The sequence below is a fragment of the Macaca fascicularis genome, chromosome 5 (genome assembly GCF_037993035.2).
Source record: "Macaca fascicularis isolate 582-1 chromosome 5, T2T-MFA8v1.1".
Classification (NCBI taxonomy): domain Eukaryota; kingdom Metazoa; phylum Chordata; class Mammalia; order Primates; family Cercopithecidae; genus Macaca; species Macaca fascicularis.
Window position 1 is genome coordinate 182,132,839 of NC_088379.1, and position 26,101 is coordinate 182,158,939.

Genomic DNA, 26,101 nt, shown 5'->3' on the forward strand with positions numbered 1-26,101 from the left:
ACACAGGGGATCAGTTCCAGTATTGCCTTTACCAAATCCACGCATACTCAAGTCCTGTGGTTGGCCCTAGGGAGACTGCTATACAAAAAGTCAGCCCTACGCTCATGCAGGCTGCACATCTCACAAATATTATATTTTTCATCCATGTTTGACTGGACAAAATCTACATCTAAGTGGACCTGCTCAGTTCAAACCTGTGTCGTTGAAGGGTCATATTCACACACAGACAACAAGCACGAGGCATCAGACGGTTTCTTTTGGGATTACCATTGATAGCACATGTGCCAAATAATAATTCTACAAGGGTAACACTGAGATTTATGCTAGGCTGTGTCAGAAAAAAGTTCTTCAGTAAGGTCTGTGTCTGAGCTCTTCCATGTGTTAATAAGTACTTTGATATTAATGCATGTATATAAATGCATATCTTTTTTAAAGCTCGATCGTGACCTTGGTGGTCATCTATTCTTGTGCCTATTTTCCTTTCCCTTCTTTCTGTTTTATATTGTTCTTGGTAATTTTTTTTTTTCGAGTCCAGCAAGATCTTTCAAGGTGTCTGATACACAATGCTGAGACTTTGAAGGCATCTCATACAGAATAAATATTCAATAAATGCTTGAATTTATAATTAAAATTTATAAATAGGAATCGTGTTTTTGTCAGTAATATTATCAGTTCAAAATAAAATTACTGTTAATGATACTAAATAGATCCGTGAGAAATAGAGCTCTAGAAGATATGCATATACGATTGACTCTTGAACAACACAGGAACTGGAGTGCTAACCACCCCCCATTGAAAATCTATATACAATTTTTGACTATTCAAAAACGTAACTACTAATAGTCTACTGTTGATCAGAAGCCTTACTGATAACACAGTTCACACATATTCTGTATGTTTTATTGTTACATATGTATTCTTACAATAAAGTAAGCTTGAGAAAAATTGTTATTAAGAATATTGTAAGAGCCAGGTGTGGTGGTCTGCGCCTGCAGTCGCAGCTTCTTGGGAGGCTGAGGCGGAAGAATGGCTGAATCCAGGGGTTTGAAGCTGCAGTGAGCTATGATGGCGCCACTGCACTCCAGCCTGGGCAATAGAGTGAGACCATGTCTCTAAAAAAAACAAAAGAATATCGTAAGGATTATATTTACTATTCATTAAGTGGAAGTCGATCATCATAAGATCCTCCTCCTCATCATCATTACATTGAATAGATTGAGGAGGAAGAGGAGGGGTCGGTCTTGCTGTCTCAGGGATGGCAGAGGCGGAAAAAAAAATCTGCGTATAAGTGGACCCTCGCAATTCAAACCCATGTTGTTCAAAGGTCAACTGTATTCAAAATCTATTTACAGTTCTCTTTCACAGAATTGGCAAGGCATATTATTTCTTACAGTAATGAGCAAGTCATGAAACTGGGCTCCACTGTTTTTCCACTTTAAGGTTTGTCAATTAACGGATGAACAGACCCATCACCTTGTGAAAATGATACGTGATTTCAGCATTCTCTTTTACAGGGTAAGAGCAAAATTTTTCAACTATGTAAAATGTCAAATGTCAGTGGTTTCCTTTTGGATTGCACCAAAAAATGTGAAAGCTGTATATAGCCATCTAGTGGAAAGAGCATGGAGGTGCATTAAGGGAGAGTGATATTATGTGGGTATAATTAACATCTTGAAATTCTAGGTCATAGGTCAGTTCAAACTCGACTAACTATAATCATATTCAATTATCTTTATACCAGTTGGGAGCAGCCATTTTAGCATTTTACAGACCCTTTTCTATTTTTGGATACATAAAATATAGAAAGTCTAGAAAAGCCGACCTACAGTAACACTTTCAGATAACCTTAGTTCCATCAGGCTTTGCCACTGACTGTAGACCTTGGTTCAGTCAAGTTTGCCACTTAACTATCTGTGTGGTTTAGATTATTTGGATAACTTTATCTAAGTTTAGTTTCTTCATCTGTAAAATGGGATAATAATGTTTCTCTGTCTACCACAGTTTTGAAAAGGAAGTACTTGCTGACTTATAAATGTGGAAAGTTATATACTATATGCATATATAGAATTCAATAAACATATTTTATCTTTTAAGCAAAGTATCACAAATACGTCTTTTCTTCACAGTCCATTTTCTGTATCCAAAATTTTCATTTTTACTATGTTCAGAAAGGCAGGTATTGTAGCATTCTTTATTAATTGGCCTAAAATGTGAATGAACCTCTTGCTCTGCAGATCTGTCTTGAGTAACTATGGCTATTTTTAAATTGCATCTGCTTATTTCTTCCTCCAGAAAAAGATGACCATAGAAAACTGCCCATTTCCACCCAGATTAAATTGGGTCTTCCAATACTTTCCTTAAATTAATATAAATTGTGTAATTTTCAGCTCATATATGGTAAGCTGTATTTCTGGGCTTTTAAACTTTCACACTGCTGATGGAAACCCAAGATATTTTCTTTGCAGGGGGCTTAAGTATTTGTGAGTGGAATGAAACTCACAAAGTATATCAAAATATCTTTTGAAGTAGAATTTATACCAAAATGGAATATATTCTTTGCTAGGATGGTATTTGAATGTTTATTTTCTTTCCTTCTTTTTTTTTTTTTTTTTTTTTTTTTTGAATCTCTAAGGTTAAAAAAGAAAAAAAAAATGTCCTTTTTCAGGTTAACAAAGAAAATACTCTTACTGAATTTTGTCCCCTAGAAGTAAGTTTTTTGGTTGTTGAAACTGAGTGAGCAGTTTCAGTCTTCTAAAAATAACCAGATTTAAAGCTAATCTAGCCTTTTCCCTGTAACTATATACTTATGGTTAATTAAAAAAGCCTTAAAAGTGTAAAAGACATTTTTAAATATAGAACTTTTACATCTCATTTAGATAAGAGGATAAAGCTATGCAAAGAGCAATTTTGAATACTAATGTCATAAAATGACTTATTTCACGCAAATTTTATTTGACAAATATTACCAAATCTTGTCAATACCTTTTTCTCTGATGAAAGAAAAGATTATATTGACATATGTACAAAAGTATGTAAATTTTTAACAGATGATTTTCAGAGATGACCTTCGAGACTGTGTCTTTGGCTCCTTGGCAGCACTGTTTTGTGGATAACAGAATATTTTGGTTTTTTTTTTTTTTTTTTTAGTGCCGTAAAGCAGGACTTGCTGTCTCTAAACACTATAAAGTTTACAAGCGTCCTAATTGTGGTCAGTGCCACTGCAGAATAACTGTGTGCCGCTTTGGGGACAATAACAGAATGACATATTTCTGTCCTCGCTGTCAAAAAGAAAATCCTCAACATGTTGACATATGGTAAGATATTGAATTTAAAGGGATACCATTTGCCCTAACCATCTAACTAAAAAGCTAATAATCAGAGAATATAACTGAATAACTGTCAGGCTATTCAGAAGAGAACATAAATCAAAAGTATTTTAGTCCTTGGAAGGAAATAGTAAATAACGTCACCAAAGAACCTGAAGGAGCCAAAGGTGATTTATGGACCAGTTCTGAATTTAGGTAGAAAATCTCTGGCTCAGGGAATAATATGTAGCCTTTACCTTTAACCTAGTTTGTAAAGTGAGTACCTGGAGATGTCAATAATTGGAAAAAAATGCAACTACCTTCAAAAGTCTCTGCTTCACTTAGAAATAATATTATAAAACACGAGCAAGAGATTTTTACAGATTATATGTCTTGTTGGTGAAATAATAAGACCACTTACTACACTCATGTGTGGTGGTTCTGCCAGTTGCCGAGTATGTCTCTTCCAATGATGCCTTCCAGAACTGGAGAAATAACCGCAGGACAGGTTTGAGGACTTACTGTGAGAGGTATTTGAGCTAAAACTCCATCAATCACCTGACCTGACTGGTGGTGGATCACAGTGACAATTTGTCTCCTGGAATTAGTGCCAGTTCAGAGCCAGTGTCCAATAATCCTAAAAAAGTCTGATTGTTTCCTTTTTCCCCAATGTACAGTTACCTTGGTAACAGGCCATAGGACCTTTTGGGGAAATCTAAGAGAAAGATTATACAGTATAAAGCAGCTGCATAGCAGTATGTGTGATTTTAAGCCAGTAGTACCAGTATGATATGAAGCACATCAAATGCTGCACGGGTTCAGGGATATTAGAGGTTTACATGTGCAGGAAGGTTGGGAAGATCTCAAAGAAAGCATCATTTGAATGGAGCTCCTTGTTCCACTCTTTTCCCCCTTCTCCCTACTGTACTTTTAAAAAAAGTATCATTTGAAATTTACTTTTAAAAATAGAATTTTAATTAAATGATAAAGCAAACAGTATTTAATTGGAAAAAAGGAGCATGGCCACAAACCTTGAATCATTAATAAACATGGCATGGTGGAGGGATGATGAGAATACTGGCCAACCCCAACAGAGGCTCCACGTTGTGGAACAGTAAAAGCTAGTTTTACAGGGAGGATGTGATCAAATGGTGGTGGTCATTAGTAGTTTGGGGAATGGTGTTAACGGTCTTTCCTAAATTAGCGCATTAAGGACTTTTAGCTGATTGTAGCAGTTAACATGGAAAACAAAGAGACTGAAAACGCATGTAAAGAAGCTGGTGCAGAGTAACGGGCAAACGATGGTTACCAGCCTGGGGTCAAGTCACTGGACATAGTACCCTAGTAAAACTTTTTAAAAGTCAACAAGGACTGTGGCAGATTTGATAGGTAGGAAAATGCAAAAGTTTTCAGGACCAAATGATAAAAATATTCACATTGTGGGTCTGGGAAAATGGGCTGCAGCAGTGCAGATGCAGTGCGTGTTAGATATGGGAAAGAACCGTGGAATATCCAGGAAGACGTGTCTTAGGGGCTGCGATCCAGGATGAGAGAGGCTATCGGCACAGTGCTGTTGATTGAAGCATTCCAACTTCTCAGTTCACTAAGAATGGAAAAGGAAATGAGCCAAGGTCTGAGCTTCAGCAAATACCTATAACTACAGAGTGGGCAGGAAAGAAAAAGCAAAGGAAACAAAACCGTAGGATTGGACATAGGAAGAGACTCAGGGCACTACTAGGCTGTGGGAAACCCAGGAGGTGGGAGGGGCCATCATGTCTGTAGAGCTCGGGGACAGGGGAGGGAGCTGGCGTGCAAAGGAAGTCCCAGCTTATGTCTTCATAAGTATGTCTAGAGCTGCGTGCTTTCTCTTGGTGTCCTTGTGTTTCATTTTCTGCATCACTCTTCTTGTTCTCCAATACTTTTCTCTAAACCACTCTACATCTTCTACTCATCTGCTTCACCCCTCGTTACTATTATAGACATCTGAAACAGATTTAGATAATAATATATATATATATTAAAAAACACACTTATGGTTTTTTAATTTTTTATGAACATTCATACATTTTTTTAGGAGCAAGAACTTTCATAATTTTTTATGAACAGGAACTTTTTTTATAATATAGGTATACATTTATTTGACCAAATAACTAGATACTGCATTGAACACAATAGCTGGCAGATAGAAGACCTTCAATATATGTCTACTGAATAAATGATTAATGTTCTGTATTGGTTTTCTATGAATTGATATCTCTTGAGATTAAAAAAGTTATCAAATAATTATGTTATTTATCATATAAATACTTGTCAATGTCAAAGGTTCTTTTGAAACTAGATTTCAAAGACCCCACAATTCCCCAAAAGAGACCTATGAGTTAGGGAAGGCCGTGCTCAAAATGTTCTGGGCCTTGTAATCCCTCTTCCCTCCTGACCTGATTCTGTTTTCTACATTGGCACTCAGCTTGGAACTTTGTTTGATGAACCAACTATACACTGCGAAATAAATGTTTACATATTTTAAAAAGCTTGAAAACCGGGACGATATGCCCTGTTCCTAGATTTTTCTGTGAATAAGTACATCCCATTTATTTTCTGGAGGAGTATTTGAACCTTTTTTATGTTGACTAAATTTTCTCATTTTAATGTAAAGTCATTTCAAGTTAAGTTGAAGTCTGAAAAGGCCACTACCAATTATTTAAATCCTCCTGTTTCTTCCGTCGCTGAAAGCTTACTGAACTCCTCATGAAGGCCTCCCCCAATTTTCCAGTTTCCACTGATCATATCACACTTTAAATACTGATACTATTTATTGTTGAGTTTTGTTTGTTTGTTTGTTCGTTTTGAGTCGGAGTCTCAGAGTCTCGCTCTTGTCACCCAGGCTGGAGTACAGTGGCGCGATCTCGGCTCACTGCAGCCTCCGCCTCCCTGGTTCAAGTGATTCTCCTGCTTCAGCCTCCCTAGTAGCTGGGATTACAGGCACCCACCACCATGCCAAGCTAATTTTTGTATTTTTAGTAGAGACGGGGTTTTGCCATGTTGGCCAAGTTGGTCTCAAATCCTGAGCTCAAGTGATCCGGCTGCCTTGGCCTCCCAAAGTGCTGGCATTACAGGTGTGAGCCACCATGCCCCGCCTATTGTTGGTTCTTAATTATTTGCTAGCTAATATAATTTATGTATGTGAGTATTATTTCCTTTAAAGAAAACGAAGGAGGTAGTCTTTACCTTCCATTAGGGACTTTACATTTTTTTTGTTATTTACTTTATTTATTAGGGCCTACTGTATGCCAGGTACTGGAAATACACAGACAGAATAGAACACTGCCTCTCAAAGTGCTCAAGGGCTAATGTGAGAAGTAAATGGTAAATAGATAAAGCACCGTGATGGACTTGCTGTAAAGGGACTTGTTTATCCTAAGGGGAATGGAAGTATGGAGGAAGAAACACTTAAGTCTACCTAGGAAGGACAAGGAAGTCTTTCTGAAAGAGGTGGTCTTTGAGTTTAGTATAGAAAGAAATAGTAATTCATCAAAGACAAGAGGTAGGAAAAGGATTTTCTGAAAGATGAAACAGCACATGGGAAAGTACACAGGGAAAACATTTGGAAAGCCGCCCACAGGGAGGATATTTTGTTCCTTCAGGAGCACATATTCAGGTCTCTAGAAACCATCTAGTTTGGAAATGTGGCAATAGTTGGTTGCCAGTCAATGAGAATTTAGTGCTGTCTGCAAACCACTCTTTAAGCACGTGTAACCTGGCAGAAATTTTTGAGGGCATGGAGCAGTTAGAGGGTACTTGAGAGACATAAGAAAACCTGTGATGGGTTAGTCTTGGTAGGATAAACTTGTTCAGGGGAAAATCTGATTGTGTAGTTGTCATGTTTAAAACGTAATTTGAAGGTCTTGACTACAGGGAAACCCACCTCAACGTCTCATAAACAAAAATGGCAATTTATGGGTCATGTAGCCAAAATGAATATTGGAGTAATTCACAGAATTAATAGAAAAGCTGTAGGGACCAGAGCCTTGGAGGCTGGAACCCATGAAGGTGATCTTGGCTCTCCACAGACAGAACAAGTAGAGAAAAGGTGGGTCTAAGCTGCTTCCTGTTTAAGCCCCTTACCGCAAGCTTCATGATAATAAATTATTTCTGGTTTCAGCAAAAGAACTATATTCTTGAGGGCTTCTGGGAAGTTTTGGTGCTCCAAGAAGGATTCAAAGTAGACTGAATGAAATAGCAATCATATATTGATTAAAATAGAAGCTGGACAGCAGCTTTTTATTCAAGCCTTTAAATGCCACTTTATTTTGCATAACTTCCTTTTTAGTTTTATTAACATTTATATTGGTTTTTTTTTTTTTAATCTACTTTGTTTAGACAAAGAAAAATCAATTGCTTCCCATGCCAAGGACTTGTTTCCACTGAGAAATGCAGAGATACCTTAGAGCAGGGGTCTCCAGCCCCCAGGTCACAGAACGGTACTGGTATCAGTACATTAGCGCATGAGCTCCGCCTTGTGCCAGATCAGTGGGGGCCTTGGATTCTCATAGCAGCGTGAAACCTATTGTGACTGTGCATGCGAGGGATCTAGGTGCCAAGCTCCTAAGCCTGCTGATCTCCCCCACACCCCACCCAAGCCAACCACGCCGATGGAAAGATTGTCTTCCACAAAACCAGTCCCTTGTGCCAAAAGAGTTGGGGACCGCTGCCTTAGAGGCACTGCCGTTCCCCACTTATGTTTTATGCCCCTCCCCATTTCCCACCCTAGGGTAGTCTGAGACGATAGCTAAATCTGATAGTATTCGCGATCACTGGGAATGCATGGAGGGAGGCAGAAAGGTCCAATGGAGAGCCTTGCTTTTGCCTTAACTTTGATGATCAAAAGAAAAGGATCCCATTAAAGAGAGGTAGAAGAAACAGAGCTATAGGATCAAAGATGGGAAGTGATGGAGAGAATTAAATTCAACTGAGTCAGCTGGCACGGTGACTCATGCCTGCAATTCCAACACTTTGGACAGCTGAGGCAGGAGGATCGCTTGAGGCCAGGAGTTCAAAACCAGCCTGGGCAACATAGCAAGACTCCATCTCTAAAAATAAAAATTAAATTAGCCAAGCATGATGGTGCATGCCTGTTGTCCCACCTACTTGGGAGGCTGAGGCAGGAGGATCACCTGCCCAGGAGTTCAAGATCACAGTGAGTTATAATCACTCCACTGCACTCCTGTCTTTAAAAAGATTAAAATTTTAAAAATTTAAAAATAATTCAGCTGAGTTAGAGAGGGTGAAGTTTGAAGAAGGCTATTTTATTGGACCTCTAGGAAATAGGTGATTTTCAAGAAAGCAGTTGTAATCAATATGTAGGGGCAAAATTTGTTCATTAAGCCTATATTTATTGAATATTTATAGAGTACTATATTCCAGTGGGAGGAGATCTTTTTAAGAAAAACTTGGCCGGGTGTGGTGGCTCACGCCTGTAATCCCAACGCTTTGGGAGGTCAAGGTGGGCGGATCACCTGAGGTAAGGAGTTCCAGACCAGCCTGGCCAACATAGCAAAATGCTGTCTCTACTAAAAATACAAAAAATTAGCCAGGCGTGGTAGCATGTGCCAGTGATTCCAGCTACTTGGGAGGCTGAGGCAGTAGAATCATTTGAATATAGGAAGTGGAGGTTGTAGTGAGCCGAGATCACGCCACTGCACTCCAGCCTGGGCAACAGATTGAGACTCTCCAAAAAAAAAAAAAAAAAAAGCCGGGCACAGTGGCTCATGCCTGTAATCCCAGCACTTTAGGAGGCTGAGGCGGGCAGATCACAAGGTCAAGAGATGGAGACCATCCTGGCCAACATGGAAAACCCCATCTCTACTAAAAATACAAAACTTAGCTGGGCATGGTGGCGGGCACCTCTAGTCCCAGCTACTTGGGAGACTGAGGCAGGAGAATCGCTTGAACTTGGGAGGGGGAGGTCGCAGTGAGCCGAGATCGCGCCATTGTACTCCAGCCTGGTGACACAGCGAGACTCCATCTCAAAAAAAAAAAGAAAAGAAAAAAAACTGTCTCTACATACATGTATAAGCCACGAGGCAATGATAAGTGGTGATTAGTGTTCTCAAGAGCATCAGCCACAGTAGCAGACAGTGACAGGAGAGGGCTCCTTTTTGATAGGGTGGCGGATAAGTCCCTGGGGAGGACATTATTGAAAAGATCTGATGACCTGTAGCAATCTGAGGGTGGGAGAGAAAATTCAAAGACGGTAACCCAGAAAAGCATGAAGCCTCTGAGTTGTTCAAGGAAGAGAAAGAGGACGTGTATGACTGAACCAAGCAGAGGGAATGAGAGACAGAGGGAGCCTCTCTGCTTGGGAAGGACCAAGGAGCATGCAGTCAGTTTGGCCAAGGAAAGATTCTGAGTAGAATGGGGAACCTTTGGAGGGTTTTGAAAGGGCGTGAAATAACTGACTTACGTTTGAAAAGATTAATCACTCTGGCAACTGTTGCCAGTACTTTGAGCTGGGAAGCCACTGGGAGATTTTGAGCAGGAGGGCAGCATGAACTGACTTGAGTTTTCCGAGGATGATTTGGGCTGCTGTATGGATTAGTGACTGTCGTGGAAGCAGAGTGAAGCGGCAGCATTGAGGACTCAACAGTAGTGCAGGTGGTAAATGCTGGTGACAGGGAAGAGAGAGGAGGTGGTGGGATAAAAAGGTTGAATTTAGGATAACTTTGGAAGTTGAGGTATGGTTAAGGCCAGAAACTTGTATAATTTAAGGGGCCTTATTTATGAAAAACAATAAAAAATTATGACTACAACGTTAGGTCCTAATGTGAATATTTAGAATAAGAAATCACAACAAATTATATTTTTTAAACACCACAAACATCAGAAAAATGAGATATTATTAGTTCACTGCCTGACACAGCTGTGTAATTGTGTTCCTTCATGTTTTTGGCTGCAAACTCCTTGATTGCCTTTTCATATGACCACCAACAATATCATTACATCTTTTATTATGACTAGATGAGAAAACTTTTAGCTTCACAATTGGCTGTTGATAGTGACACATCTCCAGCTTCCTCTATCTTTTCTTTAAGCAGTTCTTCTTCTCTGTAAGGAAACCCTGAGAGCAGTGCCTTTCAAACTTTAGGGTGTGCCAGCATTTTCTGAAGGGCTTGTGAAAACACGGATTGCCGGGCCCCACCCCCAGAGCTGGGGATTCAGTGGGACCTGGGAGGGGCCTGAGAATCTGCATGTCTAACACATTCCCACATGATGCCCATACTGCTGGCCTGAGGACTTGACTTGGAGAACCCCAGCCCTTTGATCTTCCTCAGGTGCCTCAGGTCCCCCCCCCCCGCCAGGTTGTTTCTGAGTATTAGGGGTAGAGTGGCCTGGCAATCTGGATTACGGTGGCCTGTGGGCATGGAACGATGCCATATCTCTTGTTCAGGTCCTTCTCCTCAGGCTTCAAGGCAGAGTCCACCTGCTCCTTGAGGTCACCAGGGCAATATTGTCCCTGGGCACTGAGCAGGTGTGAGGTGACGCTGGCAGCATCCAGGCACCAGGACTACTGCTGCCTGCAATCCTCTGAGACCCCAGCGTGTGGTTGAGTTATGGCTCCCATTCTCCATGCTGCCCACCCCAGTCTGCAAAGGACACATCAAGCCAAGGAAAATTAAACTTTTGCTTCATGTAAATTTGCATCTGCAGCAGATTCCACAGGATTTGCTGATGGACTGGAAGTGGGTGTGAGGAAAGGAAGTGTTAAGGATGACTTCTAGGTCTGGGCCCGATGAACTGAGTGATGCTGATGCCATTTCCTGACGCGAAATGGAATAGTAGAATTGCAGATTGGTGGGTCATGAATTTTATGTGTATTCGTTTCCGCTGGCTGCCATCATAAATTATGACCTTGGTAGCTTAAAGCAACAGAAATGCATTCACTCAAACGTTGGATGCCAAAAGCTCAACATCAGTTTCATTGGACCAAAATTAAGGTGTGGGTAGGACTGTGCTCGCTTTAGAGGCACTGGGGGGAATCATATTCCTTTCCTCTTCTCGCTTCCGGTGCTGCCGGCATTCTTTCACATGTGGCTACATCACTGCAGCCTCTGCCTCTGTGGTCTCCTCACTGCAACCTCTGCCTCTGTGGTCTCCTCACTGCAACCTCTGCCTCTGTGGTCTCCTTGCCTTCTCTTCAGTGTGTATCAAGTCTCCCCCTGCCTCTCTCTTATAAGGACACTTGTGATTGGGTTAAGGGGCCACCAGCTAATCCAAAATAACCTCTCTATGTCAAGATCCTTAATTACATCTGCAAAACCCTCCGTCTTTATAAAGTAACATTTATAGATTCCTGGAATTGTGCCCTATGTCTTTGGGAGGCCATTATTCATCCTACTACAACACATTAAGTTTGAGATTCTTCTTACACATTCAAGTGGAGATTGGGAAGAATTTATTATGAGTGATTAAGAAATGGAGCAGTAAGAAAAGGAAAGAATGTTTCCAAAGCCTCCATATGTAACAATAAAATTCTCCTTATGATCAGGGAAACTTATATGACAGAAGAAGATGAAAATAGGGAAAAGTTGGAGCCCATGGAAAATGTAAAAGTCATTTAAATTGTGTTTAATTATAGATAAATGCATCACGCTGCCTTTCAAAGTAAGTTAGTAGAGGACAGAGATTAGGTCAAGTAAACAAATTCTGTCGAAGATCTGATGTTCCATAGGGATAATAAATACTGAGTGGCATTAAAAGTCAAGGTAAGTAAAGATAAAAGAATCCTAATGAGATGTATCTTACTTTCAGATTTTCTTATTCTATTTATTATTTTACCAGACACACCTGAATTTTAAAACTAGGGTAATTATATGTAAGGAACAAAATGTCACAGGAGACAAGGTTACCTTTGAAAGGCAAAGAACTCATGTTCTGAAATGTAAGATACACAGCCTTTACCTGGAAGAGCTTTTTTCGGTATTAATGTTTGGGATGGTGAAGGGAATCCGTGATACTGCCATGGTTGCTTAACCATGTGACATGCTCTATATCCAGACCTATAGCTAGCTGTGCATTAGAGAGTAGGACTATGTCACAGCCATATAAAGGCATTTTGTGTAAAAATACATGTTCAATTAAGGACTTCAGATGGAGAACCATGATTTATGTTTGTGGCCAAAAATCAGGGTTTTATTGTTTGCTTGCTAATCTAATAATTGGCTATCCACCATGACACAGTTTTACATGAAGGGAAATAACACAAAGAAATATGTTTTTTCATCATTATGAATTAATGAATTTACATAGTGCTCAGCAGATGTTGTAGAGAAATTCTAGAGTTTCCTGAGTTTTCTGTGCACATGAAGTAAATATAAAACTTTCACATCTTTCAATCCTCTAATTTGTGCATAGGTGTGTTTTCCCATAATTTAATTGAATAAAGGTATTTTCATTTTGTTTGGGAAAAAGTACCAATTACTTAAAATATTATTTGAGAAATACTTCCTAATGTGATATCAAATATTTTTAGTTGGTTAAAAAAAAACTACTCAATTATTTGACTCTAAATAACTTTTATTTGATGTTTCTCACTTTAACAACAATTAGCGGGGTCCAGGTGAAAACATTTTACCCTGGACAGGTGCAGTGGCTCACGCCTTAATCCCAGCACTTTGGAAGGCTGAGGCAGGAAGATTATTTGAGGACAGGAGTTCGAGACCAGCCTAGGCAACATAGCATTCCATCTCTACTAAAAATTTAAAAATTAGCCAGGCATGCTAATGTGCACCTGTAGGCCTAGCTACTCAGGAGATTCAGGTACAAGGATTGTTTGAGTCCAGGAGTTCAAGGCTGCAGTGAACTGTAATGGTGCCACTGTACTGCAGCCTGGATGACAGACCAAGACCCCATCTCTACAAAAAAAAAAAAAAGACTCTAAGATACAGTTCTAACTTCTAAGCAATAATAAAGAGATAGCATTGGGGTATTAATGGTTCTGTAATCATTTCTTAAATACCCAGACAAGAACAAGGCAATAACAACATTAGTGATTAATTTAAAAAAATTATTTCTATAGCAGGCTACCGACTAGAAATACTATAATCAGTTGGACATCTAGCAGGGTGGATCATATTATGGACTCTGTGGCTCAGAAGTCTGAAGAGCAGTGGACCTGTGTGGTGTGTACTTTAATCAATAAGCCCTCTTCTAAGGCATGTGATGCTTGCTTGACCTCAAGGCCTATTGGTAAGACTCAATTTTGATTTTGAGTTTGTTACATTTCTAAGAGGGTTAATTATACAAAGTCAAGAATATATCTTGCTCCATCTTGATATTCCATAAGTAAATAAAATTTCTTTCTCAAAAGTTTAAAGGAATTGCCAGTTTTTACATGTAAACCATGCTAATATTCTGTTGAGTAATTTTTTTTAACAGAGAGGGAAAGCATGTTTGTGCTATAACAGTATGTGCCTTTGTATCTCAAAAAAACGGAGATGATCACATCTGTTCTCTACTGTTTCTAATGAATTATTCAATAAAGCTTTGTTTTATGCAGATTTCAGCAACTTTCGAGTTTGTTATTCAGTGCAAGTGTTTCATAAATTGAAAGGGAGGGTTTCTGTAAGAATATCTTTGCAGGTGGAATAGAAAAACGCTGAATTTTTTATCTTCTGTATCCCCTCTACCCTTGTTATTAAAATCTTTACCCAGACAATTGTACTGATTTCATTGAAATCTTTCAAAATAACTCTTTATAGCTCACGATTTCATGCGTTTAGAGCATGTAAAACCTCAGAGGAAACCTGTGATTAAGAGCCATCTCATTGCTGCGGCTTCTATTGTGTTCTCAAAGTGTTATTTCTTTCTTCAATTAGAGATGAGAAAGTTCATTCCTGATTTATGCACCCCCGCATTGTGTCAACTGTCATATTGTGGTTTGTTCCCTGGGCCGGAAAGGCAGCCATCACCCCTTGTGTAGCTTTGCTGTGCTGCATCTCCTATTTCTACCTCTCCTTCTTCAGTATCCTTCAACAGAGACAGAGCCCACGGAAAAACACAATCTTAGGTTGCCACATTGATTTCAACGTTCTGAAATGCATTTATATGTCTCATTAACTGTTTTCTTGTTAATGTTTCTGAGTCAGAAAGACATCTTAATGAAAATATAGAATGTATTATAGTACATGTTCCAAAATCCTAGGATACTCTGTTGAAACGTTGTATTTAATAGATGTTTAGTCTGGCCCAGTGCGGCGGATCACAAGGTCAGGAGATCGAGACCATTCTGGCTACCACGTGAAACCTGTCTGTACTAAAAATACAAAATATTAGCTGCGTGTGGTGGCGGGCACTTTTAGTCCCAGCTACTTGGGAGGCTGAGGCAGGAGAATGGCGGGAACCCGGGAAGTGGAGCTTGCAGTGAGCCGAGATCATGCCGCTGCACTCCAGCCTGGGCGACAGAGCAAGACTCCGTTAAAAAAAAAAAATAGATACTAAGTTTTTGTAATTCATCTTTACTTGTTTTAAATAAGCCTTTCACTTTGTCTTATCTTTCCTTGTCATTCCTGGTAGTCTAGAAACAGGTCTTTAACTGCTGACCTAATGCTTCATAGGATATCATCTCTTAATTACCACTTGTTAATATTTTGCCTAATATTAGCAAAACTGATAGCTGAATCACCTTTAAATGCTTAAACATAATAAAAAGCAAATATAAATCTGTGTTAAACCCATGTCAGGGTTTCTATAAGTCAAAATTTTGCATTTTACATAATATTTCATTTCCTAGCCAGAAGATGATTAATTCTGACTTGTCTGAGCTAACTTGGTGTTATTAGTTCTATATATTAGTTCACTGTAATAAAGTGAAGTAAATGTTTTAATCAAATAAAAAGATGTTTCACATAATCAGTATGTTATATTTATAGGACTATTGCAGAATTACTTATCTCTCCTTCCAGATTCAATGCTCAAGAATGAAGAAAATTCTACTGTCTTTAGCCACTTAATGAAGTACCCGTGTAATACTTTTGGAAAACCTCATACAGAAGTCAAGATCAACAGAAAAACTGCATTTGGAACTACAACTCTTGTCTTGACTGATTTTAGCAATAAATCCAGTACTCTGGAAATAAAAAAAAAGCAAAACCAGACACTAGATAAGGAGTTTCAAAACTCTCCTCCTACTAATGTCTGTTTGAAGGATACACAGCACCCCTCCAAGAAGAGAACAAACAATATAACTCAACTCTCCAGCAAAGTAAACATAGCACCTACAATCAGTTCAGAATCTAAATTATTCAGTCCAGCACATAAAAAACTAAAAACAGCCCACTGCTCATCACCAGATCTTAAAAGCTGCAACCCTGGATATTCTAGCAGGTATGATGCTTTTAACCTTGGTCTTTAAGATAATTGCTTTTTTTTTTTTTTTAAAGACGAGGTCTCTCTGTCTCCTAGGCTACAGTGCATTGGTGTGATCTCAGCTCACTGCAACCTCTGCCTCCAGCATTCAAGCGATTCTCCTGCCTCAGCCTCCCAAGTAGCTGAGATTACAGATGCCTGCCATCACACCTGACTAATTTTTGTATTTTCAGTAGAGATGGGGTTTTACCATGTTGGCCAGACTGGTCTCAATCCCCTGATCTCAAGTTATCCACCCACCTCGGCCTCTCAAGGTGCTGGGATTACAGACATGAGCCACCACGTCCGGCCGGTTGCATTAAGTTTTAAGAGGACAGAAATTGTCCCTTGCTAAGGAAGTTGAATTACTTTTGGTAACATGAATCAAACCCTAAAAGACTATTATAGTAGTCTGCCTCTTTTCCCTGCTCTAGATTATAATGTTATAAAAAACATAATTTCCTACATGTATAAAAAGTTGGGGTTTTTTTTTCTGATAATAACCATACACATGATCAATACAGAATATTTGGAAAATATTGTACAGTATAAAGAAAAATATTTGTCACCCATAATCATACTGCTTATCAATAACCAGTTAGCATTTTTTAATATTTCCTTCCAATGAAAGATAGTCTTCCAAAAGGGGAACTATTTTTATAAAAGTTTAGTTAGTATACTGTGTTCTAAAAGGAAGGGTCTCAGATACCTCTGGTGACCTTTCTGTTAAAGAACGTGGATGGATCTCAAACAGTCATGCGAGATGGTGTTTATTTTTATTTTTGTTTTTTTCTTTGAGACAGCATTTCGCTCTTGTCGCCCAGCTGGAGTGCAGTGGCACAATCTCGGCTCACTGCCACAACACCTGGCAAATTTTTTTTTGTATTTTTAGTAGAGACAGGGTTTCGCCATGTTGGCCCAGCTGGTCTCGAACTCCTGACCTCAGGTGATCTGCCCACCTCAGCCTCCCAAAGTGCTGGGATTACAGGCATGAGCCACTAGGCCTGGCAGTTGCTCTTTATTTTAACTGAAAGTCCTGAAAAGCCTGCTTGCTACTCTACTTTGTATCTGAAATTCAAAAGTTGTAATTGTAACTAATAAATACTACCAGAGCAGATACATTTTATAGGACTTCCAGCTACACGTCCAGGAGAACACCCTCATTTTTGTCGCCTGTGATACAGAAATTTGAATACATAATGTCATCCTCTCTTTTCCTTAATGATTATTGGCAGCTCCTGAAACAATTTTCTATTGACCCTCCTTCCCCCTTTATCTGGCCCTCCCAGTCCCTTTATCTGGAATTCCTAACTATGGCAACCCGATGTTACATCTCCAACAGAGGACACATTTCTCCACCGTTTTCTTTTCTGAGCTGCTTTCTTTCTTCCTTCAGAAAGCAGCTGACATACATCCAGCATTTTTGACTAAGGGGAGAATTTATAACACACAAATAGAGGGTCGTCCTCCCATGTATGTCTTTTCTTGCCAGTGGGAGACAGGCAGAGAAAGAGTTACAGTCATCCCTCGGTATCTTCAGGGAATTTGTTCCAGAACCCCCAGGATACCAAAATCTGCAGATGCTCAAGTCCCTGATATGAAATGGCATAGTCCTTGCATATAACATATGCACACCTTTTCATATATTTAAATCATCTCTGCATTACTTCTTATAATACTGAATTCAGTGTAAAGGCTGTGTAAATAATTGTTATACTGTATTTTCTTTGTATAATTTTTTATTGTTTCATTTTTATTATTTCTTGTTTCCAAATATTTTTGATCCAAGATTGGTTGAATTCATGGATTGGAAACCTGCAGATGTGGAGGGGTGTACTTTGGTTGGGACCTAGAGTAATCTCAGGTGGAATTGTGAGATTCACTGGCTTTTCCTCTTATTAACTATGCCTTTACTGATGGATAGATGCCTCCTCTTGGCAGTGGGATGAGGGTCCATTTGGTGTAAACTCCTAGAGCAACCTGTAGGAATCCTTAAGCTTAGTTCATAACAAATTTGGAGACAGTCTTTGCTCAATAGATGTATTTACTCCGAGTTTCCTATTCCAACTCTCATTTCATCATCAGTTAATCCTGATGATTTATCCTTGACTGGCTTTTTTAATGTTTTGTTCATAATCATTTAGAGCTTAACTTTTGTTCATATGCTCACATTTGAATTAAGCTATGGGGGCTGAACTTTTAACTGACTGGATAAATTCACCACCTGTTCACTTTAACCCTAATTAATGCCTCGTGGTGGAAGTTCATGAAGGAGTTAATTAAGAATGTTTGAGTTGGGAGGCTGTCCTGGAGGAGAAAAGCATTTCCAAACAGTCTTTTCTGTTCCGTGGCTTAAGTGGATAGTACAAGTGATCATCTTAAAATATTGTGGCATTCGTTGTACCTGGATGAAATATCTTGGCATATTTTTATTCCCTTAGTGCTTTGTAGAAAATCTCAGACAATTTCACTAATGAATTAGGGATTTAAAAAAACATTAATGTAACCTTAAATTTAAATGATTTCTTCATAAGCCATTAGTAATAGGATCATATGATCAATCACAGTGCACCGCATTCCTTAGAAATGCTGCAGCCTGTGTGTGTATTGAATATAAGAACACCAGGACTGAGACTCCACAATCAATCAAGATTAACTAGCAGAATAAATGTCAAGTGATGAAATAAATTCACCCAGCAGCCCTTCTGCACCCAGCTACTTTACAAGGAATAAATTGCAAATTACTGTCATTTATTTCATTTTTCTCCTTGTCTGGCAGCTATAGTGTTCATCTTGTGGACAAGATGCCTAGCAGAAGCTCACAACATAATACTATTAAAGCAGGTGGTCCATTCATAATTTATAGCCAGTTTATTTTTTCTTTAATATTATATGATAATTACTTTGACTTTTGTTCTCTTAATTACAGTTCTCATTACCACACAATCCATGCAGCATTGATGAGGCATATTTTCTGATTGGTCTTGAGATAGATGTGTATTCCATCCAGTTATTGGGTTATAAATTAGATGACTGAACCCATTTTTAAACAGTTAAGAATAATTACTAGAAGCAGTTTAAGTTGTCGATCCAATTATTGTAAACACAGAGCAAAACACAGTGATGGATTTTCAAAAAATGCTTGTGTTTTAGGTTGAAATTTTTCCTGAGTTGATGCAAAGACTCACATGGAAGGGTGAAATGACAATAACAAAATCATTAATATTTTCTCACGTTTGCTGCCATCAGGGGTGTTGAAGATGTGTCTTAATCACAGTGCAAGTACTGACACCGTGTCCTTGTCTCTGGGTTTGCTTCTGGGAGTTTTCAGTCTAAGGATTTCAGAACCACCTGGGACCATCCAGAATGAGTCATTTCACTTTTGTTTCAATTCTTGCAATAATCCCGTATGACAAAATCCACATTCAGTGAGACCGATTAATCCAAACAATTCAGACAATATTTTTATTATAATGAATCACCCTATCTATAAAATGAGTTAAACCAAACTTGTCCAACCAAAGGCTTGTAGGCCGGTTGGCTTTGAATGCAGCCCGACACAAATTTGTAAACTTTCCTAAAACATGAGTTTTTTGTGTGATATTTTTTTTAAGTTCATCAGCTATCATTAGGGTTACTGTATTTTATGTGTGGCCCAAGACGTTTCTTCTTCTTCCAATGTAGCCCAGGGAAGCCAAAAGATTGGATACCCCTAAGTTAAACTGTGATAAGTTGACCATGAAAAAATAATATTCACTTTAAAATTACAGACCTGTGCTTAGTAATGTCTTCCTTCTTGATGATAGTTTTTGTCTGGTCTCTGTTCAGTTTTATTTATTAATAAGTATTGAGAATCTATTATGCCTCAGGCATTGTTCTTGATTCTAATGACATGTACATGAGCAGACTATAGCCAGCAGGGCCAACTCCATCCCACCACCTGTTTGTGTAAAGCTTTATTTCCATTTGTTTCGATATATTCTGTGACTGCTTTTCGTGATGACAGACTTAGACCATAAGACCAGCAAGCCTAAAATATGTTATCTGAAAAGGTTTGCCAGCCCCGATCTATTATATTAATAGATCGTTTATAACCCAGCGTTAATATTCAAAATGATGGCCATGATCACTAAAATGAATGATTCTGTATGCTACGTTTAAATGAGAAATCTGCTACATTTTAGAAAGTTTTTAAATGATTAAAACAAAGAGAGGAACTAAGATGTCCTCAGTTAATCAGAACATTTAATTACCCTGGCTAATGCTTTCTATCATAAAATTAAGATTAGCTGTGAATATTTAGAGCCAGCCTGATTACAGGTGGCATCAGTATTTTGGTTATATTACTTCAGTGCTTCGTAACTTAATGTGCATACGAATCACCTGGGAATCCTGCTAACATGCTGATTCTGATTCTGCAAGCAATCTGGCGTAGTAGCTAACAAACTCCGGGTGATGCTGATGCTTCTGGTCAGTGGACCACACTCTGAGTACCAAGAAGTACCAAGATTGAACGTGGCTTTTTTTTTTTTTGAGACGGAGTCTTGCTCTGTCACCAGGCTGGAGTGCAAAGGCGCAATCTCAGCTTACTGCAACCTCTGCCTCCCGAGTTCAAGCAATTCTCCTGCCTCGGCCTCCTGAGTAGCTAGGATTACAGGCATGTGCCACCATGCCCGGCTAATTTTGCATTTTTAGTAGAGACAGGGTTTCACCATGTTGGCCAGGCTGGTCTTGAACTCTCGACCTCAGGTGATCCTGCTGCCTCAGCCTCCCAAAATGCTGGGATTACAGGCGTGAGCCACTGCACCCAGCCTGTGGCCATGTTTTTTACTTAATTTTTAAAGAAAGAAATGGAGTGGAAGGCAGAGAGATGACATTTGGGCCTCTCCTTTCTACCGTAATCCTGCCTTCTACCTTGGCCCTTCTCCCCAGAAAAACCTTAAAATAGAGAATCCAAACCTCTCCCTGGATATGTGGAACCCTGGAGCTCTCTGGGTTGAAACAAGTAGGTTAGAAAATGTTCAACCATTATCCAAAACAGCCACCTCTAAAATGATACATAAAACTGTTTTTATGTCCACACGATTTTTAATAAGAATGCATCATTTCATTAATTTTGTTAATATTCTTAATCTTTTCTCGTTTAATTTTGTTTAAGCATTGTTTATGAACCACTTGCTTTAATTGTGAAATCTGTTGTCTTCTCTACAACTGTCCAGATTATCTGGCTTCTCTTGAAGTTAAATGTTGGAGGAGATTGGTGAACTGAAAGGTTGTGGAAAAGAGAAGTCCTTTGCCTCTCAGCTTTCCTATTTCTGATTTGGTATTACCCATGACTCTAAAATACAACCACCACCCCCTACCCTGAAAAAGGTACCATCAAAACAGTTGCTGGTGAAGTATTTAATGATAACGATGTATTTAGCAATGCCTACAGCTGCTCTTCTTTTACAAATGGCTACTGAAGAAACCTTCAAAAATTGCCCTCAGCATGTTTGAGTTCATCCCAGCAAACATTTTCAAAGCAGTATATTTAAGCATGTTATATAAATGAATTTCAGTCAGTTTCATCACAAATAAAAGATTGCTTTCTCTGAACATTTCAGTTAGATATAATGTATTCAGACACCATAGAAACAAGTGTATAAATGCAGTTTAGGAAGCAAGGAAAAAGAGAAATCACCTTTGATTTTTAAGTATTTTCAACAATTATTTAAGAATGATATTTTTGTTCTTTAGATATTTACCAAAAAGATGAGAACGGATTAACTGTTTTATCATTAAAAAGTTTTTAAAAATAGGAATATTAAGAGGGGGACTTCTGGTTTTAATGAATGTGAACACTTTCTCTTCAACCAGTTTAAAACTAATTCTCATAAAGGCCTCATTAAAATATGTACAACATAGAAAATGTAAATAAGCTTCTTTTCAAAAAGAAAATTCTGTTTATACAGCTACAGTACAAGGCCAGCTTCTGGCCTGTGTACACTGGGTATGAGGACAACCTCCAAATCCTCTTGATCCTAATTGTGGGGGAGAATAAAGCTTCCCTGCTAGCTTTACCAAATTCACATTTTTGCTCTCTGCCAGGCAGCCTGTTTCTTGCAAGAATATGATTGCGACTATTAGAGTAGCCTTGATCAGAGAAAAGCATAGAAAATTGTCTTTAAAGTAGACAGCAGAGAGAGTGATTTCTATGGCCTTGTCAGAGCCATTGATGAGAGTTTGCTACCGATGAGAAAATAATTAGAGAATATTGTGACTAGCCACTTTGGGACCAGTGGGAATGGAGAACCTGGACTGGAGAATAGTTCAGAGGAAATAAAAGTGGCTACCGTGTAATACTGAGTAAGAAAAGAACAGAATATCAGAAATGAAAAATAAAATTTAATTTACTGGATGCACAATCCAGCTGCTTTTGTTCTTTAGAAATTTAAATTACGTGTTTTAGGTACATAGGTAACTTTGGAAATAAATTAGAATTACCTGGGAAAACAAAGAATAAAGACAGCATTTGCATAATGACCTAATGCTAACGTGGTCCAGTTTTTGATAAAATCTCTTTGTACAAGTGAAATTCTGACATGTGGGGGCAAAGTGGTGTGAATGGTCCTTTAGCACTCCTATGCGGTGCTTACTTTGTAACCTGTCATTACAGTGAACTTCAAATTAATGTGACAGATGGCCCTCGTACCTTAAATCCTGACGGCCCTCGCTGCAGTAAACACAGCCGCCTCTGCGTTCTCCGAGTTGTGAGGAAGGATGGCGAAAACAAGGGCAGGCAGTTCTATGCCTGTCCTCTACCTAGAGAAGCACAATGTGGATTTTTTGAAGTATGTGTAAGATTTATCTAGCGCACTAAAATGTAATGAAATGCTTTGGTTATTCATGTATAACAAATAGCAATACTTGCCTAGTTTTACCTTTTACCTTTAAATTTGAAATAACCATATTGGCATTCGGTCTAAAGCTTGAATGTTGAGTAGCTTAAAATTCAGATGTTCAGCCAAAAGAAATTTAATAAAATAATAGCTATTATATTGTTAAAGTATATCATATTTATAGTCACAAGTCTAGAAGTGTTGCCCTTAGCTTGTAAAGTTAGAAAGACGCTGAGTGACTAGCAAATACTAGTAGTACATATGTGGCTAATAATCCAGGGTGAGAATTTGTTCTTCCTGACTTCAGTGCTACATCAAAACCTTTGCTTTATGCATTGGATAAAGGTTTATAAGAAAAACAACTTACATGCCTGGGATTTGCAGTAACCTTATCAAATCCTACTTAACCACCCTTGACCCAAAAAAGTGATGGCAGAATAGCAATTTAGCTACAGGCGATTCCTCATGCCTTCCCAGTCTGTGGATATGTCCCTAAAGATGAACCTAAGATAGGAGATAAGAACCTCAGGTCCATTTAGTCAGTCTCAATTCCAGTATTCCTCAGTGTGAGCATCTCATCAGGCTGAGTGTGATTCTAATGGTCAGAGATACATATTTTTTTCTAGTTACTCTTCATCTGAAATAGAACTGAAAAAAAGAAAATATTGATATGTTTCAGTGCTGGAGCAAAGATTTTCTGGTTGGACTTTTTGAAAAATCAAATGTCTGTCTTCAATGTGATACCTCCTTAAGGAATTTCCCAGGGAAAATTGGACAGTGATCTTAGACCTCAGTCTCTGAACACAATGTGACTCTACCCTACAAAATTCACAGATTTCCTCCTCAAGAAGCTTTTATAGATGTAATGGGAAAATATTATTAGCAATATTCGTAGTATTGCTAAAAATATAATAGCCTTTTTCATATCTCTCTTGAGGTCAAAATTAGTAAGAATAATATAATAGAATCTGTCTAATTTAGTCTGGGTAAGTCTTTATTCGATGCTTTTCCTAAGGAAGTTTAATATTAAAATCATGACAAATCTTTGATCTTACAGGGTTTCTTCTTCTTGTTGTTTGGTTGGTTGGTTGATTTTTTTTTTTAGAGACAGGGTTCTCACTATGTTGCCCAGGCTGGTTTCAAACTCTTGTGCTCAAGCTATTCTCCCACCTCAGCCTCCCAAAGTGCTGGGATTAAAGGCGTGAGCCACCACACCTCGCCTGATCTTACAGTTTTAACTGAAACAGACCTTTGGCAGGGATATTGGTGATTATAGCAAGATTTTGATAGTTTTCAATTATTCTTAATAAAGTGAAGAAACTTCTGTAAATATACCTTTAGACAAAGGGAAGCTCAGAATTACGGCCATTTTCTGCGTGATTCAAACAAATTTGTAAGAGACATGCTTCTTTTAGGATATGCTTCTTTTAGTTAGACATGCTTCTTTTAGTTGCCTTTTTTAAAGGCAACGACTAATGACTAGTCTATTTTACAATGTCGAATTAATGATAACAGCAGTGAAGACTATACGGCACTAATCGCATGTGCCTAGGGTTAGCCTGTACATCATGATAACTTTTATATAAACTTGTAAAATTTACCTTTTTTCCCTGCAGTGGGCAGATTTGTCCTTCCCATTCTGCAACCATGGCAAACGTTCCATCATGAAAACAGTATTGAAGACTGGACCTAACAATGGAAAGAATTTTTTTGTGTGTCCTCTTGGGAAGGAAAAACAATGCAATTTTTTCCAGTGGGCAGAAAATGGGCCAGGAATGAAAATTATTCCTGGATGCTAATATCTGTAGATTCTCTGGCATTTAATCTCTTCAAACTGTGTGTAATGTTTGGTCCTCTTCTGTTTCATAGAAAAGTTGTAGAATATCTATGATACATTGAAAAGTTACTGCAATATTTGAGAACTGTTCTTTTTTTTTCCTTTCCATCTTTGGTGCCATCTTTCCGTCATTGGCTATGTGTTTTCTTTTTGCCTTGATGAACGTTCTATGTGTTTCATCAGATACAGAGCGTATTCCATTTAGGATGTGTATTTAATGCATTTAGTGATGACAATAAAGTGTTTTTAGTATGCTCTTAGTCTCTTGTAACTGTGGAGAAGCAGAGTTTGTTTTTTTTTTAGGAAAGGATTATGCAACACAATAAAATAAGATATTCTGTCTGTAGTAAATATATTTCTCATGTACAACCACTATTTATAATATAGGATTAAAGATATTTCTTGTTTTATTAAATAAAATTTAAGAAATAAGATCTTCTTTGTGAACAAGTCTATTTTTAAAATTCTGTGCAACCAACATTAAGTTGCTGTTAGATGCTAGGGCTATGCCAAACCTTGTATGACTTCAAATTTGTGTTCTCATGTAAAGTGATGGGGACGCAGACTGTAAAAGTACATCTAAGAAAAGAAGTTTGGGTGTAGGTGTTTAAAAGAGAGGTTGATTTGTATTTTTCTAATGCCCTCTCCCCCCTGCTTTTATTTACATTTTAGCACAGATCACAATGATTGTTCCCTCTCAATAAAGAGTCACTCTTAAGGTGTTTCTGCATGCTTGTACAAAAACGTCCTTTCAGAGCTGGTTGAATCTTTTTTTTTTTTTTTTTTTTAAAGGACAGCATGAAGGTGGCTTGAACTACTTTCCCATTCTATCACTAATTTTTTCATTCAGAGCTATAGAAGTTAATAGCATATGAAATTATTGGCAAGAACAAAACATATTTCATAGTTTTATAAGTATTTTGTTTTGACTCTACACTGAAAAGACAGGACCAGCCTAGGATGAATGATCTTCACCCAAATTGCTCAACAGGGCAGTGAGTCTACAGACCAGGAGCTGGACTGGACAGTTGACAGTCTTAGCTGCCCTGATGTGAAGTACGTAGGGAATACATTAAGAAGGAAACTGCAAGCTAATAAACAGGAAAAAAGGTCTACTGCAAAAAGGACTTCCATAAAGTCTGGTCTCCAAAAATGTGCATATTAATTACACAGAAATGTAGGTAAATGAAACAATAGGTTATACAATAAACTTAGATCCCTATCCTAATAAGAAATGTTCAGGATCTATATGAGGAAACTCTTTTTTTGAGACAGGGTCTCACTCTGTCCCCCAGGCTGGAGTGCAGTAGCATGATCTCGGCTCACTGCAGCCTCAACCTGTCGGACTCAAGTGACCCCCTAGCCTCAGCCTTCCAAGTAGCTGGGAATAGAGGTGTGTGCCAGCATGCCAGGCTAATTTTTGTATTTTCTGTAGAGATGGGATTTGTCCTACCGCCCAGGCTGGTTTCTTCTGGGCTCAAGAGATCCTCCCACCTTGGCCTTCCAAAGTGCTGTGGGATTACAGGTGTGAGCCACCACGCCTGGCCTGAAGAAACTTTCATCTGAGGCCCAAAGAACCAGATGCATTCTAGTTCAAACAAGCAAAAACAAGCTCTTGTTTGGAAAGAATGAGTGTTTAAATGACAGCATTCTTTCAAACTTCTATTATAACGAAATTT

General features: G+C 38.5%; 1 protein-coding gene across 7 annotated transcripts in view; it reads left to right on the plus strand.

Moving 5' to 3' along the window:
• The window catches only part of NEIL3 (nei like DNA glycosylase 3), a 52,250-nt gene extending 27,399 nt beyond the window's left edge, over positions 1–24,851 (plus strand). For 3 of the 7 annotated variants that reach the window (XM_005556351.5, XM_065545702.2, XM_065545703.2), the window contains 6 exons: positions 1,441–1,515; positions 3,148–3,314; positions 13,378–13,547; positions 15,263–15,683; positions 22,363–22,537; positions 24,202–24,851. In XM_005556351.5, the coding sequence (XP_005556408.3) occupies positions 1,441–1,515; positions 3,148–3,314; positions 13,378–13,547; positions 15,263–15,683; positions 22,363–22,537; positions 24,202–24,384 (1,191 nt within the window). In that variant the 3' untranslated portion in view covers positions 24,385–24,851. The other 4 variants (XR_010587088.1, XR_010587089.1, XM_065545700.2 and 1 more) reach the window with 4 other exon arrangements.
• The last annotated feature ends 1,250 nt before the right edge of the window (positions 24,852–26,101 follow it).